The sequence below is a fragment of the Emys orbicularis genome, chromosome 7 (genome assembly GCF_028017835.1).
Source record: "Emys orbicularis isolate rEmyOrb1 chromosome 7, rEmyOrb1.hap1, whole genome shotgun sequence".
NCBI classification, from domain to species: Eukaryota; Metazoa; Chordata; order Testudines; family Emydidae; genus Emys; species Emys orbicularis.
The window spans coordinates 40,744,326-40,760,775 of NC_088689.1; the positions used below are offsets into that span (position 1 = coordinate 40,744,326).

General features: G+C 41.3%; 1 protein-coding gene across 1 annotated transcript; it reads left to right on the top strand.

The window, feature by feature from the left end:
- The first annotated feature begins 3,185 nt into the window (after positions 1 to 3,185).
- On the top strand, positions 3,186 to 13,637 carry DNAJC9 (DnaJ heat shock protein family (Hsp40) member C9). Its single transcript, XM_065407850.1, has 5 exons — positions 3,186 to 3,383; positions 3,695 to 3,835; positions 9,355 to 9,609; positions 10,665 to 10,751; positions 12,951 to 13,637. Exons 1-5 carry the CDS (start codon positions 3,204 to 3,206, stop codon positions 13,068 to 13,070), a joined length of 783 nt encoding a protein of 260 aa, XP_065263922.1. The 5' UTR covers positions 3,186 to 3,203; the 3' UTR covers positions 13,071 to 13,637.
- Positions 13,638 to 16,450: the final 2,813 nt, after the last annotated feature.

Here is a 16,450-nt window from a genome sequence, read left to right on the forward strand (position 1 = left end):
TCAAAAATCTGCAAAACACCATTTTATTATTGTCAGTTTTGGGGTAGTTTCCAAGAGAAGCAATATACACTTTTTTTTTAAGTTATCCACTGTTACAAAACAATGGTTTCTGATTTAGGGATAAAACTGAGCTTTATCAAGATCTGATTGGTGTCTCTTGGAGCCTTCTCCCCTTGCTGAAGTCCGTGGCAAAACTCTAGGCTTCTAGAGAAGTTACCTTTTAGAAATAATCTCCCATTTCCCAAAAGTTATTCCAAACTTGTATGTCAAATAACTTACAGTAATTACAACTAACTGAAAGCAATTCCAAATAACTTTATATTTGTGGAATTTTCTCCTTGAATGAGGAAAAAAAGCAAGGAGTCATAGGAAGTTCTGAAGCCTGTAACATATTGACAGTTACAGTAACAGATTGACAGCTGAAGCCCCAGGGCTTCAGCTCTGGGTCGCAGGGCTCAGGTTATAGGCCCTCTGCCTGGGGCTGAAACCCTTGGGCTTTAGTATTTGCGCCCCTCCACCACCACCCTGGGCCACGGGGCTCGGGCGGCTTCAGGCTTTGGTCCCTTCTCCTGGGGTCATGTAGTAATTTTTGTTGTCAGAATGGGGTCGTGGTGCAATGAAGTTTGAGAATCCCTGCCTCTGACTAATCTTCCATAACAGTAGCATGAATAAGCTGATAAAACATTATATACAGTGAAAACTATTTGATCATTTCTAATGAAATCCTTGAATATATAAATGGCAATATTGAATAAGAGTATGGAGGTTGTATTACCTTTGTATTTGGCACTGGGTACTAGAATACTATGTCCAGTTCTGGTATCTACAATTCAAAAAGGATGTTGAAAAATCGGAGACAGTTCAGAGAAGAGACATGAGAATGATTAAAGGATTGATTGTTATAAGAATGCCTTATAGTGACAGACTAAAGCTCAATCTATTTAATATCTATTTTACCAAAATGAACATGAAGAGATGACTTTATTAGTCTGTAAGTATCTACGTGGGGAGCAGAAACTTGGACTCTTCAATCCAGTACATTGCATATAATGTTTGTTCCTACTGTTTCTAGCTGTTCAGTCATATTAAGACTGCTAAACTATTATATTTTGTTGATATTCCACTTTGATGTATGCAATTGCTGTAGTTAGGACAGGAATGATAGTGGAGGGGGAGAGGGTAGTGGATAATGACCACACTATCTAGCAGTATAGGCCAGGTGCTATAGGAATGAGAGAAACCCTTGCTGACGTGACCAAGATATGGTAGTCAGTGTTGGCTTCTGACGTGTCACCATTACGCTTTAGCATTAACACCCTGCAGCAGAGTCTGGTGTATTTTACTCCGCTCGTCAGCCTTTCTACTCACATTGCTTTCCAACCACAAATACTATATGTGTACATCTTTAAAAATGAAACCTGAGCTCTTCCAAGAAGGGAGAAGCTAGGGTTCAGCCTGGGCTGAGCCTGCCCCACTAGTGGGGTTCCCCTGACTGCCACTGTCAAAACTAAGGCCACTTCTGAATGAGAGCATCCATGCAAGTTTAAGGTGCTGTAACTTATGTGCATTTACTTCACATCTTTATAGTGACACCATGTAGACAAACACTTAATAAGGGAAGGGAATAAGGGAAACCGAGGAGGGAAAAGCTTTTGTTAATTCATTTAGCTTTAACAGGTTTTCCATGACACCCACACAAATGGGGTGGGGAGGGGGGCTACAGATACTTAAATGCAAGTACCTTTGATGGCAAAGAAGCAGTGTTAGCCACAGAATCAGTATCAGAATTGTCAAACTATGAATAATGATTCATTTAACATCTGTCAGCATTATAGTTTGTGGTCCATGTTAAGAAAATGTGGTTTAACTAGTAAGGTAAATAAATGAATTAGCTATCCCATTGTAAAAACATAGTGGAGACATAAGGCACTTTAGTTTCTCCAAAAGACACAGTAGATGAGATCTGAACTATGCCTACTATCCAACCAATGCTCAGGAGTAACTGGATAATTCATTTTAAAAAATCCTTGATTTTGGCAGTACAGAACGGTAAATGTGTCAATGAAGAACATTACTGAAATGTATTATAATAATATGTAGTACATGTAAAAGGTTATGAAATTAAAATATGCCATTAAAAGTATAAACTCAGTAGAAAAATAAACATCTATGCATACAACCCGTGAAGTAATAAAGTGTACACTTCTCTATGTGCAAGATGGGGAAGTCTTTCATTAGAAAGGAAGTGGGTATCATGGTACTGGAAGTTCAAAATGATATTGAATGTTATAGGAATGTACAACTGTTTTAGGTATATGGATTCTGTGGGCGAGGTTAGAGGTTAGAGCAGAAGTATGAATCTAGTGGTGTTGTGAGCCTATAGCACGTAAAGTAACAGTAAAAAGAACAGGAGTACTTGTGGCACCTTAGAGACTAACAAATTTATTTCAGCATAAGCTTTTGTGGGCTACAGCTCACTTCTTCAGATGCATCTGAAATCTCTAAGGTGCCACAAGTACTGTTCTTTTTGTGGATATAGACTAACAGGGCTGCTACTTTGAAATCTAAAGTAACAGTGAAATTTTGCCTTGGAGAAGGATTTCATACGAGGTAACGCCCACCCTGTGGTTACCGTCCTGCCCGTAGGCCCCTCGCCTTCCCCTGCCTCCTCCAGCTGTTTAACGCCCAGTGCGCAATCACTTTCCCGCCTCCCCTCCGTTTAGCCCCCGGCCCGAGCAGCAGCAAAGACGGTCATTAGGACTGAGGCCCGGCTTCCGCAGATGGTACCGCGCATGCTCAGTAACAGCCGCGAGACAGAGTGCGTCAGGCGGCTGAGCGCGGCCCCAATGTGAGATCAGACCGGCCCTGCGCTTCACACCGCTCTGGGCGCGGACATCTCGCTGAGTGTTGGGACGACGCACAGGGCAGGGACCCGTGGGCAGCGGCCAAAAGCTTCCTACTGGGGAAGTCTCAGGGACGGCCAGTCTGCCTTGTAACGCGAAACTTCCTGGGGGCGGGGCTGTATTCACGACAGCTAAGGACTGCGGAATTTAGTTGCTCTCCCTGCCTCAACTGCGCGTCTTTGCGGCAGTTCCAGACCCGGCCGTAAAGCCGCGCGGGTCGCAGACGTAGCGCGCGCGCCAAACTCGGCCCGCGAAACGGATCAGCTAGTCGCGCGGCGCTAACGAGGCGCCAGCGGCGGGATGGGGCTGCTGGAGCAGTGCGAGGCGGCGTTCGGCGCCGCCGACCTCTATCAAGTGCTGGGCGTCAGGCGGGAGGCCTCGGGGGATGAGATCCGCCGCGGCTACCACAGGGTCTCGCTGCGGGTCCATCCGGACCGCGCGGCCCCAGACCGCAAGGAGGAGGCGACCCGGCACTTCCAGGTGAGCTCGCGGTGGTGAAGGGAAGAGAGACGCCCCCCGGGCCGAGCACCCCTACCGCCTCCCCAGGAGTGGGCACTGTTATTGGCCCCTGTTATGCTGATAGCCGCTTTGTGTAAGTGCCCCGGCCCAGGCGGAGCTCGGGCGCAGCCCTGCGGAGCTGCAGGGCCACAGCTGCTTGTGAGCAGCGTCTTGAATCCCCCGCAGCGAAGGCTGCTTCCCGTGGCTGTCCAGTGGGAGGGGGAGGCAGCCGCGAGAAGGGGGCGGGCCGCTGCTCGGAGACTCGCTGCGGAGGGTGACGGTTGTTTCCTCAGTTCCTAGGCAAGGTGTATGCGGTACTGAGTGACCAGGACCAGCGGGCGCTGTATGACGAGCAGGGGATTGTAGATGAGGAGTCAGACGTTCTGAGCCAGGACCGCGACTGGGAGGAATACTGGAGACTGCTCTTCAAGAAGGTAGGGGGCTGTTGCAGTGTAGGGCTAATGACCTAGGGGAATTCTTAGCTCTGCTACTGGGTGAGTCCCAGATCTAGTGCTCCTGGAAGGGAGGAGGTGTCTGGAATTGCTAGATAATGATCTCTACATCTGGTGCATGCTCTAAAAGTGCTGTGGCCCTGGTTAAGGGGAACTTGTTTTCTTTCCAGCTATCTACCATATCTGCCCTAGTGTTGTACTGTCCTGGGCAGTTGCTAATTCTGTTGCTCTACCATTCTCTCACTAGAAGGGAAAACCTATAATGGCAGCAGGCCGTAAAAGAGACCCAGTTTGGGAATATTTTAATGAAGTTCCTCTACCTGTGGGTAAGACAGGCATGCGTGCAAAATGCAAACAGTGCAACAAAGAAATGCAAGGCCTGGTTGCCCGAATGAAACAACATCATGAGAAGTGTTCCTTCTCAGGAGGAAGTTGCATTGAAGATGATGAAAGGAACATGTCTGACCATGCAGGATCTTCAGGTTGGTAAACTTTTTAAATTCATACTTCTTTCTTACGGACTGCCTGTCTTCCTTCTGGACTATTCTTGAATTCTTACGTTTGAGAGTTGTTACTCTATGGTACTATCATTTTAGATGCAGTTGTGATAAAGAAATAGCTGAAATAGGCAGATCTTCCTTTTACAATTTCACCTTTAAAGTAGTACTGAGTGTCAGTGAATGCAACGAGTAATACTAAATGAGCAGTATATGGTAATAATTAAATAACTGTATTGACTTACTTTGTTTAGGAGAATCCATCCTCAACATACAGGATTCTGAAGACTATCCACCTTCAAGATCACCATCATTTTCTATAGTTTCAGAGTTATCTGTCAATGATAGTGTTTCAGTCACATCATGTATGTCACATAGTCACAGTATATCACCTGTAGCAAAAAGAAAAAAAAATCTCCATCACCCAGAAACAACTGTAGATAAGTTTGTGATAAGAACCAGCAGATTACAAAAAGAGGTAATTGATGAAAAAATTGCCCGGTTTGTTTATGCAACAAACTCTCCTTTCCATACGATTGAGAACCCACACTTCATTAACATGGTTCAGTCACTAAGACCAGGATACAGTCCACCCAACAGAGCAGATGTTGCAGGCAAATTGCTGGATAAAGTGTATGAAAGAGAAATTGAGCAGTGTGCAAAAGGTCTAGAGGGTGAAATTGTTAACCTGAGTCTTGATGGGTGGAGCAATGTCCACAATGATCTTGTTGTATGTGCTTGTGTGACAACAGAAGAAGGGAATGTCTTCCTTACAGAAACAATTGATACATCAGGAAATGCACACACAGCAGAATACTTACAAGAAGTAGCAGGAAAAGCTATAACAAACTGTGAAAAAAAATTCAAATGTCTAGTACGCAGCTTGGTCACAGACAATGTTGCAAATGTATCCAAGTTGAGAAGAAATTTAGAAGAGCGTGAAGAGCGTCCCAAGCTAATAACATACGGTTGCAGTGCTCATTTGATGCACCTCCTAGCCAAAGACTTCGGTGTTCCAGAAATAAAGGCTAATGTTGTTGAAATTGCAAAATACTTCCGCAACAACCACTTTGCATCAGCTGCTCTGAAAAAAGTGGGAGGGACCAAGCTAACTCTCCCACAAGACGTGCGATGGAACTCAGTAGTGGACTGTTTTGAGCACTATATCAAGAACTGGCCTAATCTGATGACAGTTTGTGAACAAAATAGTGAAAAAATAGATGGCACTGTCACAGCCAAAGTTTTCAACATTGGGCTTAAGAGAAATGTTGAACACATGCTGAGTACCCTGAAGCCTATTTCTTTAGCCTTGAACAAAATGCAGGGAAATAGCTGTTTTATTGCTGACGCTGTTGAAATTTGGAAGGAACTGAGTGAGATCTTAAAAAGAGAGATGTGCAATGACGGAGTTAAATTACAAGCATTAAAAAAACGAATGGGACAAGCACTATCTCCAGCTCATTTTCTTGCAAATATTCTCAATACTCGGTACCAGGGTCAAACCTTAACTGCTGAAGAAGAGGAGTTGGCTATGACATGGACATCCAGCAATCATCCCTCCATAATGCCAACTATAATAAACTTCAGAGCTAAGGGTGAACCATTCAAGAAATATATGTTTGCTGATGACGTTTTAAAGAAAGTCACACCAGTGAACTGGTGGAAGTCACTTAAGCACTTGGATTCAGAGACTGTTGAAGTGATAATCTCACTTTTAACAGCAGTAGCGTCTTCTGCCGGTGTAGAAAGAATATTTTCTTCCTTTGGATTAAGTCATTCCAAATTGAGAAACCATTTGGGACCTGAAAAAGCAGGAAAGCTTGTTTTTCTTTTCCAGATTATGAACAAACAGGAAAAGGAAGCTGAAGACGACTGAGTTAGCTACAGAAGCCAGTATTTTAAGTTTCTCATGTTGACCTCATAGTCAATTTTAATTTATTTATTTAAAAAAAAAAAATTCTTTAACTATTTAAAAACAATTTTAACAAAAACAAATCTGATTTTAAAAAACTTGAATGTTTAACTAAATTCAAAAATTCATATGTTTGTTTTGTTAAAATATTTTGTTTGCCGTTGAAGAAAAAAATCCAGAATACAGAATGTTGTTGTTTTAGTTAAAACAATTTAAATGTCTGTCTGGTGGTGATCTCCTCCTAATACAGCATGTCAAGAAAATCCTCCAAATATTAACGATTAACCTGTTGAATTGGAGATAGTTCACCTCCCAATGACTTCATAAATATCTGCTTCAATTACCTTTGGTAAATGAAATAACCAAACAGTCATTCGTTTTCTGATATAGTTGTAACACTAATTTGAAAAGTTTTCAAAATAAATCACTTTAAAAATGTATAGTGTGTACCTTCTAAAAAATGAAACCTACATCGATCTCTGAGTTGTGAAGAATGTGTATTAAGGTTATAACAACCAACAAGAATGCACTTTTATGCAGAAATTCATGCTTAAATCGAGTCTTCCTGACTCATGCTATAAATCAAATCCACCCTGCTCTAGCTGAATTAAAACATGTCACTGATCAGTTGGGTAGATGTTCATCTATAGCAACAAGATGCTTCAGGTGTAAACCAAGAGCAAAAGTGATGGTTAGGGACCTAGAAGAAGATAGTGGGCAGAAAAATTTCCATTGGCTCTACATAGACTCCCTAGATTGCCTTCACCAAGGTTCAGTCAACAGTGGCTTACTGCAATGAGTTTACAGTGTACTTTGATCAGATTTGGGGCAATCTCAAACTGCAGTGGTGTCAAAGGAGAGGGCCAACACATGGTCTTCTCTCAGGAGTCCTTGATCATACTAGTTATTTCAATGGGCTTTTATCATGAGATGCTGGTGATGCAAAAGTCAGTTAGCCTGGAGGCTGATGCTCTTAAAATAATGTAGTTACTGAATGATAAAGTTCAATCTTGGTATCCCTTCTCCAACTTGAATGTGTAGCTGCTTTTAAGGGGAGCAGTGGGGGGCAAACAATCTAACTGGCTTTAAGACTCAGCTTGATAAGTTTATGGAGGGGATGGTGTGATTGGAGTGCCTACAATGGCATGTGGCCCATTGGCGACTGCCAGTTGCAAAAATCCCCAATGGCCAGAGATGGGACGCTAGATGGATAGGGCTCTGAGTTACTACAGATAGTTCTTTCCCAGGTATCTGCCTGGTGGGTCTTGCCCACATGCTTAGGGTCTAACTGAAACCCATATTGGGTCAGGAAGGAATTTTATGTCGGGTCAGATTGGCAGACACCCTGGGGGTTTTCACCTTCCTCTGCAGCATGGGACATGGGTCACTTGCAGGTTTAAACTAGTGTAAATGGTGAATTCTCTGTAATTTTAAGTCTTTAATGATTTGAGGACTTCAGTAACTCAGCCAGAAATTATGGGTCTGTTACAGAAGTGGGTGGATGAGGTTCTGTGACCTGCAAAGTGCAGGAGATCAGACTAAAACCAAGTATGTATTACTTGGTAAGAATAACCAGGCTGGGCTCACAGCTCAGGCTGTCTCCTGGGGTGGAGGTTCCAGTTTTGAGCCTGGTGGCTGGCTGATAACTTGGGGTGGGAGGGAAGCTGTGAGCCCAGGTTGGGCTCAATTTCACAGCATGGAGCCTACCAGCAGTGAAATTGTCATTTTTGTCAGTTTCAGGGCTCCAGATGTGAGCCCAAGCACTGCTGCTCTGAGTCCAGGCAGCCATGAAACTGACAAGAATGACAGCCAAGAACCAATGTAAGTAACACAGTATCTACACCAGGGGTGGGCAAACTACAGCCTGCAGGCCAGACCCGGCTCGCGAGCTATTTTAAGCCGGCATGTGAGCTCCTGCTGGGGCGCCGAGTCAGGGGCCGCACTATGCATCTCAGCCCTGCTCCAGCCGGGGCGCTGGATTGGGGGCCGTACCATGCGGCTCCTGGAAGCCGCGGCATGGCCCTGCTCCGAGGGTCGGGAGCTGCTCCATGCCTAGGAGCCAGAGAAGGGACATGCCAGTGCTTCTAGGAGCTGCTTGAAATAAGCACCGCTCAGAGCCTGCACCCCATAGCCTCTCCCCACGCCCCAACCCCCAGCCCTGCTCCCCCTCCCACTCTCCAAACCCCTCAATCCCAGCACGGAGCAGCCTCCTGCATCCCAAACCTTTCAGCCCCACCCCAGAGCCCGCACCCCCAGCTGGAACCTGCACCCCTGCCCCAGCCCTGATCCCCTCTGAACCCTCAGTCCCAGCCCAGAGCACCCTCCTACACCCCAAACTCCTCATCCCTAGCCCCACCCCAGAGCCTACATCACAACCTCAATTTTGTGAGCATTCATGGCCTGACATACAATTTCTATTCCCCGATGTGACTCTCAGGCTAAAAAGTTTGCCCACCCCGGTCTACACAGACACTGTGTCGCCCTAACCTCGTGGAGGTGCAGTTATTATGTCGGTGTAGCAGGCCACTTACTTCAGCGGAAGCAGCATTCTAGTGTAGACACAGACATAATTAGGTCGATGTCAGCTGCCTTACATGGACCGAACTCTGTAGTGTAGACCAAGCCTCAGTGCCTTAGGGTATGTCTATACTTAAATCGCTACAGTAGTAGAGCTGCAGCACTTCAGTGTAGATCGCATTCCACAAGAGTAACGAGGGCCTCCTTGACATGCCTTAAGCATATTCCCATTGTAGAAATTTGCAGAGCTGCTACATGGACATTATGCATTACACCTAGCATTCCAATAGGATGCTCAGTTTATTAGAGCCTCCATGTCCCACTTCCTTCAGATGACAGTACTGCTTTTCAAATTGTCCCATGAGTTTGAATGGGTAGAGTCCTTCCTGAAGAACTCCCATTACTGGCGAATAACCTTCATTTCCCTTTTTAGAATAATTTTAACATCAAATTTTGGGCTGGAAAACTTGAATGTGTATCTAAATTTCTTTTCTAATCTGACGCTGAGAATTTGCCTTCTGTGGTAAATAAATCTTGTAATTCATGATGTTTTAACTTAATTTTTAAAATTTCAGATCACCATAAAAGATATTGAAGACTTTGAAAAGAAGTACAAAGGTTCAGAAGAAGAGCTGGCTGATGTTAAAGCAGCATATGAAGATTTCAAGGGAGACATAGACAAAATTATGGAATCTGTGCTGTGTGTTGATTATACAGATGAGCCAAGAATAAGGAAGATCATACAACAAGCCATTGACTCTGGAGAAGTTCCATCCTACAAAGTCTTTGTAAAAGAGTCTAAGCAAAAAATGAATGCAAGGAAAAGGAGGGTATGTTACTGCACATGCAAGGGGTAAAAGGGGGAAATTATTGAATATTTACACTTGGCAGGAAGTAGTCTTTTCAAATCCTCCTTTACGTACAAATTCTCTCCCCATTGGAAAAACATAGGATGAGTTTTATAAAGAAAGAACTGAGACACCATCATGAGTTGCTGGACTTAAAGTTTGAATCTAAGTCTAGAAACTTTCTATTTTGTCTTTTCAACAGTAACTAAGGCTTTGTCTACACTAGCACTTTTGTTGGTAAAACTTTTGTCAGTCAGGGGTGTGGGGAAAAAACCCAACCCCCTGACTGACATAGGTTTCATTGACAAAAGTGCCAGTGTGGACAGCACTTTGTTGGCAGGAGATGTTCTCCTGCCGATATAACTATTGCCACTCCTTAGGGGTGGTTTAATTATGCCGGCAGGAGAGCTTTCTCCCACCGGCATAGAGTGGCTACACAGGAGACCTTACAGCGGTGCAGCCTTACATATACACATAGCCTTAGTTTTTCAAATGTCATGTCCTTTAATTGCAGTCAGTTTGCTGCTAAGGGTTCAGTACAATAATAGGCACTTATATATTACTTTCTACTTGCATTTCATTTGTTTGAATACCATACCTACTTTGCTAACAGCTTATCAAAGTTCAAAATATTGGAGCAGATCAATGTCTCTTGACCCAAATCTAAAGGGACAATGTTAGGCCAAAAAACTGACTTCTGGAATCCTACTGTATATTTATTCTTTATACCAGACAGTGCATGCAGCAATTTTATTGATAATCGAATGATAAAAGTTGTTAAAATTCAGATGTGAAGAAGCAAAAACATGGTAGGATTTCCTAATAGCGGAACCAGTATTGGACATTTGTTTAATGCAGACAACACTTTAAGGCCAAACAACTTTGAACAAATAACTTTTTCCACTAGAGTTTTTTGCTACTTTGCTCCTCTGTTTTGTATTTAGACACAAAAGGAAGTATTCAATAACTGTTGTAATAAAACTTTGGTCAAATAACATGCTGTTTGTTTTCGTCTAAGCAGCTAGTTACTATTTCAGGCTCAAGAAGAAGCTAAAGAGGCAGAAAAGACCAGAGAAGAACTCGGTCTTGGTGATGGGGAAGATGACTTGAAAGCTCTAATTCAAGTAAGCTTTGAGGATCCCTGTAGAGAAGGCATTTTTATGTCTTTGACTTCAGATAGTTGTTACCTTTTGGTGCCCAAATGCCAGCAGGCTAATATGGTTGCAGATTATTGCATATTGGAAAAAATCTACTGGAGATTAGAATGAGTCCTAGTGTTGAATGTTATGCCTTTCATTTAGTCTTCAGAAGGCTCTGATTAACACTGAATATGATACAACATTTTATTTAATAAATTCACTTGGATAACCTGGTTCACTGTAGTTATACTTATTCTGGTCCCAAATAAACCATGAAAGTTTAGATTGGGAACCTAGGAATTGCTATATAGGTCTGTCTCATCTTACGCTGGGGTTACGTTCCGCAGTCAGCGCCTAAAGCGAAAATCGCGTATAGTCAAAATTACATTGAGTGTAATGGCGGGCGGAATCGCCCGCGCTACAGAAACAGTATTTAAATTGTTATTTTTCTCTCTTTTTTGTTTTGTTTTTGCCAACCACGTAAAGCTGAAATCGCGCATGTTAAATGCGCCTAAGATGCGACAGACCTGTACTGAATAGACACCACAATAAAGGAACCATTGATGTGTTTGCAGTCCCTGATGGGTGTAGACACGAATGTTCTTCATTAGCTTTGTACTTTACTCTCTGAAAGATTCCACAGGTTGTGTGGTGGTAGTCTGCCCTGAGGTTTCTATCCTGTTGGGTACCATAAGGATCTAGTCTGTCACCCCTTATTCAATGTGCATGTGAGGCCACTCGTTACTGAGATGTGTTGAAGTGTTCTCATACTGATAACATCCAGCTTTATATAGCTAGCTTGTCCATCCCAGATCGTGTTGTCAAGTAGGCAAATTTGGGCCATGAATAAGGGCAAGAAAGCTGAGTTTGAATCCTGAGAATATTAGCGATTGGAAGACGCAACTTGTAGTTAGCAGAGATGTTATAATTTCCTCTGATTACAAATGAAGGCCAGACATCCTCACAGGTCACATCTTGAGGGATGTAGTTAGATTTTCTGCTGTTTTTAAAGGACAAAAGAGCATCTGCAACTAAGTTGGCTTTTTACTATCCATGTCTGGCCAGGAGGCTACATTCTTTTTTTTTTTTTCCTGAGGTGGACCATGCTGCTATGATCTGTGCTTCTGTCACCTGTAGGTAGGACAACTGCAATGCATTCTACATGAGGTTACACTTCACATTTATTTAAAATCTGAAGCTATGAAGAATATAGTAACTTGATAGTTAAGTGAAGGATCTTCCTGTGAACACATTATATCAATACTCCAAGAGCTTTAGTGGCTGCTTAATGTTTTCTAGGTGGAAGTTTAAGGTATTGGTTTTTACCTATAAAGTTCAGTGGCCTGCTTCTCAGAAGTGCTGAGCAGCCACTAGTCCATTGAAATCAAGGAGAACTGCATGCTCAGCCCCTTTGAAAAGCAAGGTATAAGTGACCTGAGATTTTTCTGTTTGAGGAATTGCGTTACTCCTCATGACATACTATCACAGTTGAGGCTGGTGGAGGTGCCTGAGTTTGACTTTGAGCTCCCTCTGTATATATGAGGGAGCTTCTGACGCAGGGTGTTGCATGAAGAACCCTTGACTTTGGAATTCACTGCATCTGTTCTCCCCGCCTTGATCTGAAATAGCCTGAATCTGCTGATCTTCCCCATATCCAGCAAGGCCCATCTGAGTAGGCATTTAGAAAACACTGAGGTGGCTACAGGAGGGATGGTTTGCTTTGGAAGGGGATGTGAAGATGTTGATTTGAATTATGCTTGCTGATATGTTTGTAGGGGTGGCGGAGGAAATGTACTGCTGTTTAGGTTATATTTTGGAATTGTAACTATTTTAGTTAATGGCAAGGGAGCCTACTATGAGTCTCTTATGCTGTATTTGTATAAACAAATTAGATACCTAGATCATTTCTCCTTTCCAGAATATAATTCTGGTCTGTTACCTCTTTCCAGGAACCCACCCCCATTGTCAATCAGTTAATATTTTTGTTGCCCTTTTCTAGCCTTTATCTTGACATTTATTTTTAGATACTAGATTAAGGTGGACCATAGATTTTTACATAATTATATTGCATCTTCCATATTCTCTTAGTACATTTCAACATCTTATTTAACTATACAGATTATTCTAATGAAGTTGGATCTCACAATGACTTTTTGGTAAACAGATGTCTCATTCATTTTATAGAGCAGAAATAAAGATAGAAAAAAAGAAATAGATGACTTTCTGGCTCAAATGGAAACAAAGTATGGAAACAATTCCAAAAAAGGAGGAAAGAAAACAGCACCCAAGAAGGCAAAGAAATAGTTATCTATTGACTTTCTAGCCTTTATGTCAATCCACAAATGAACACCTAAGTTCCAGTGAATCTCTGCAACCTTCCTGACTTCCAATGTAGAGCACATGCGCATCAATTCATTGTGGCTGGGAAGATATGATAGCAAGTGAGATGAAAACAAACTTTTTGGTGACACTATTTTAAATCTCCTCCTAAATTTTAGTTAGGATTAAATAGGTTATTGGATTACTATTGAGCTCCAGATAAGGGTTGTAAATGTACTATTTGGGATCTATATGTCTGTCAAAATTTGAATTGTGCAAGCACATCAGAACCCAACTGGTGAGACTGCTGGTGGCAAAACAATGTAATTTAACAGGATTGATAGTCTTAAAAATGTTTGTCTATGTGGCATGTTACCTGAATATCTTATTTTCTAGTTCTGTTCATGCTTACCAGTTTCCTCTGTAATACCCTGTTGCTCTTCTTATGGTCTTTGCACTTCTGTTCATCAGGGCAAGAGTTTTTCAATATTTGTGGTTTTATTAAAGATATTTTTGAAAGCTAGCTTAAATAAAAATGTTTTTGCAAAACCGCAGTACTCTTGTTTTTTCAACCCCATGTTTTTGCAAGTGTTTTTATAGATGTCTAAAATAGTCAATTTCATTATTACTGTTCTATCTGTTCAAACACCTGATGTTGAATTGCCTAACATTAAGTAATACTGCACGATATTATAGCATCTGACAGAAAACCAACCATTCAAGCAAAATGAACATATATTCCCACAATGGCATGCGGTTATGTTGACACTTGTCCTGCAAGAGGCCTAACTGTTACCAGTTCATTATTTCCATAATGAAGTCCTCTTTCTGTAAGTTGTATGAAAGTTCTCATAGAACTGGTCTATTGTAAAAATACAAGTAATTTAAGCAACTTCGTAAGAAAAAAATCTAAATGAAGTAATAGTCCTGTAGTAAGTCTAGTAAGAATTTAAAGGCAGCAGAAATTCATGTAATATGCCTTGGTATAAATTGGAGGGGCAGTTAACTTTAAAAATGCATTAGCTGAAAGAAACTGTATTTAGACACAGTCTTATTTTATTTTGTGAAACCTATTTTTGTAGGCCTTTTTAGTAGCCAGGTGCTGAACATTTGCAACTTGAAGCTAATGGAAGTTACAGGTACTCATCAGTTTCTAAGATCACTCCCTGAATTTAAGGTTGACTAGAACTGTATTGAAATGATTGAGTTTTTTGAGGAGAATTATATTTCATGCTTAGTGTTACCTCATTGCTTTTAACAGTTATTACCCTGAAGCTGATAGACGAACTATATTAAATTATTAAGTAACTGTGATTAGGTGCAAAACACATCTTACCAAACAAAAGCATTCAGTAGTGCAAACTTTTGACATCTGTTGGCCCCTTTCTATCATGCACAGGAATTGTATCTGTAATGAGATTGAATTTTGGTAAAAAGTCTCCAGAGCTGGTCTCAGGCTACAAACTACATGTACTTTTAGTTAGGGGCCATAATACCATCAAAGCTGCATTTGTCTTGTGTGTATTAATAGGGTATCACAAACAGAGGAGTGGCGGAGAAAAATATTTTGGTCCCTAACACAAGTGTTGCCATATGGCCTGATTTGAACTACTTTGACAGTTTTAATTTAGATAATTTTCATTTCCTTAAAGGAAGGAACCTTTGTAGTGACCAAGATGAGTAGACTGTGTGGATTCAGTTATAAAGAGATGATAATTGGTCAGTCAAATGGTACAGCCCACTTAGTGCCTTGGAAAAGACAGTGATTGCCTTTAAGTGTCATGTTTAAGTTAATGCCTTTAGCTAATTCAGTGGTGCTTTGGTATGTTGTATATCATTCTATCTGTCTAACCATCTGAGATAAGATCACTAAATCTTAGGGAAGGGAACCCCCCATGCCTGTTAAGGATTGTTCTGTGTTGTACAGCACCTAGCACAATGGGGTCATGGTCTGACTATGGCTCCTAGGCACCACAGGAATACAAATAAGTCTCTTGTCTACACTATTCTTTCATTTTTCTGAACAGAGGATGGTTGAACCAAGAAGACTGGAGGGGGTTGGACTGCTTTTCCATGAACAGGAATTTTTGAGGTGAGGTCTTTGTATCAGGAGGGGAGGGAGGAAAATCTGAGTAAAAAAGTTGCTAAAAGACACAAAGTGGTGGGTGGAATTTGTAACCTGTTTTTTGGTGAGAGGGAGAGGGCTAAATCACTGCATCTGCTAACAGACTAGGATTGTAAAGGATATTTTTTCCTCTGTCTGAGCAAGATTACTTCTAGTAGTAATGGGACTTATGTAGCCACTAAAGAGCAAATGTGCCCTGGGACAGTCATTTCAATCTCTTTTCATGAAGCTTGTATCATGTATGTACTTTCAGTGGGCAACAGTGAAGCCGTTTAACAAAACACATTTACAAACTGTTCCTCAATATTTTCAAATTACAAACGAACAAATGAAGTTTAGAAAAGGTTCTTTTTAATTGCATATAAAAGGTGACAATTTGTTTATTAAAGAATCAGTTCCCTCAAAGTAACTGTCTTCACATTGTAGCAGAATACCTTTTGTTCAAAAATAACAGGTTACTCTCAATTTATGACTATACATATATTTGCAGTCTGGCACTTACTGTTAATAGTAAGACCTGAAGCTAATTGTAGTTAAACTGAATTACAGTTTAGCTGCTTTACTGTGAAATTGTTGCATTTAATGTATAAGCTATATTTAAGTCTTAATGGTAACTGTTTCTAATATATCCCAGTATGTCTATCTTACAAAAGCAGAATGTGTCTGCCTAAGAAAGCTCTCATATGTGACTGAAATGGTGAATGATGCTGGTGCACAGAAACACTTCTTTAGTCACTCTAATTTGTTTCAAAATGGAGACAGATTCATCTGCTGAAATTACTTAAAATATTTAATCAAGAAGAATATTTAAAGGATTCTCTTACTTTGAGTAGTGTGTGGGAATAAATTTTCAGCAAAATGATTGCTTTTGTCCCTTGAGGACACTTGCCTGAGTCACTGGGGGAGAGGTATTAGTTTATAATACAGGAAAGGACGGTAGCATGCTACAGTTAAGACTGCAAGTTAAAATTAGCAAATGTGGAAGCATAAGATTTCATCTTTATTTGCTACCTTATTTTATGCAACTGTTGTATCTGGTGTTCTCACCACAGGATCCACAGTTTGTCCAAAGTACCTGAACACCACAGTTGTACAGGCAGCATTATATGCAATAAATCTACTCACTTTTGATAGAGAAATCATACCAGAAATATCAATGTAGTAATTAAGATTTTTTTTTTAAATCCTTTAATATATAGTAAATAGATTGCTGTGAAAAGTGCAATAGTCTTTCACAAAG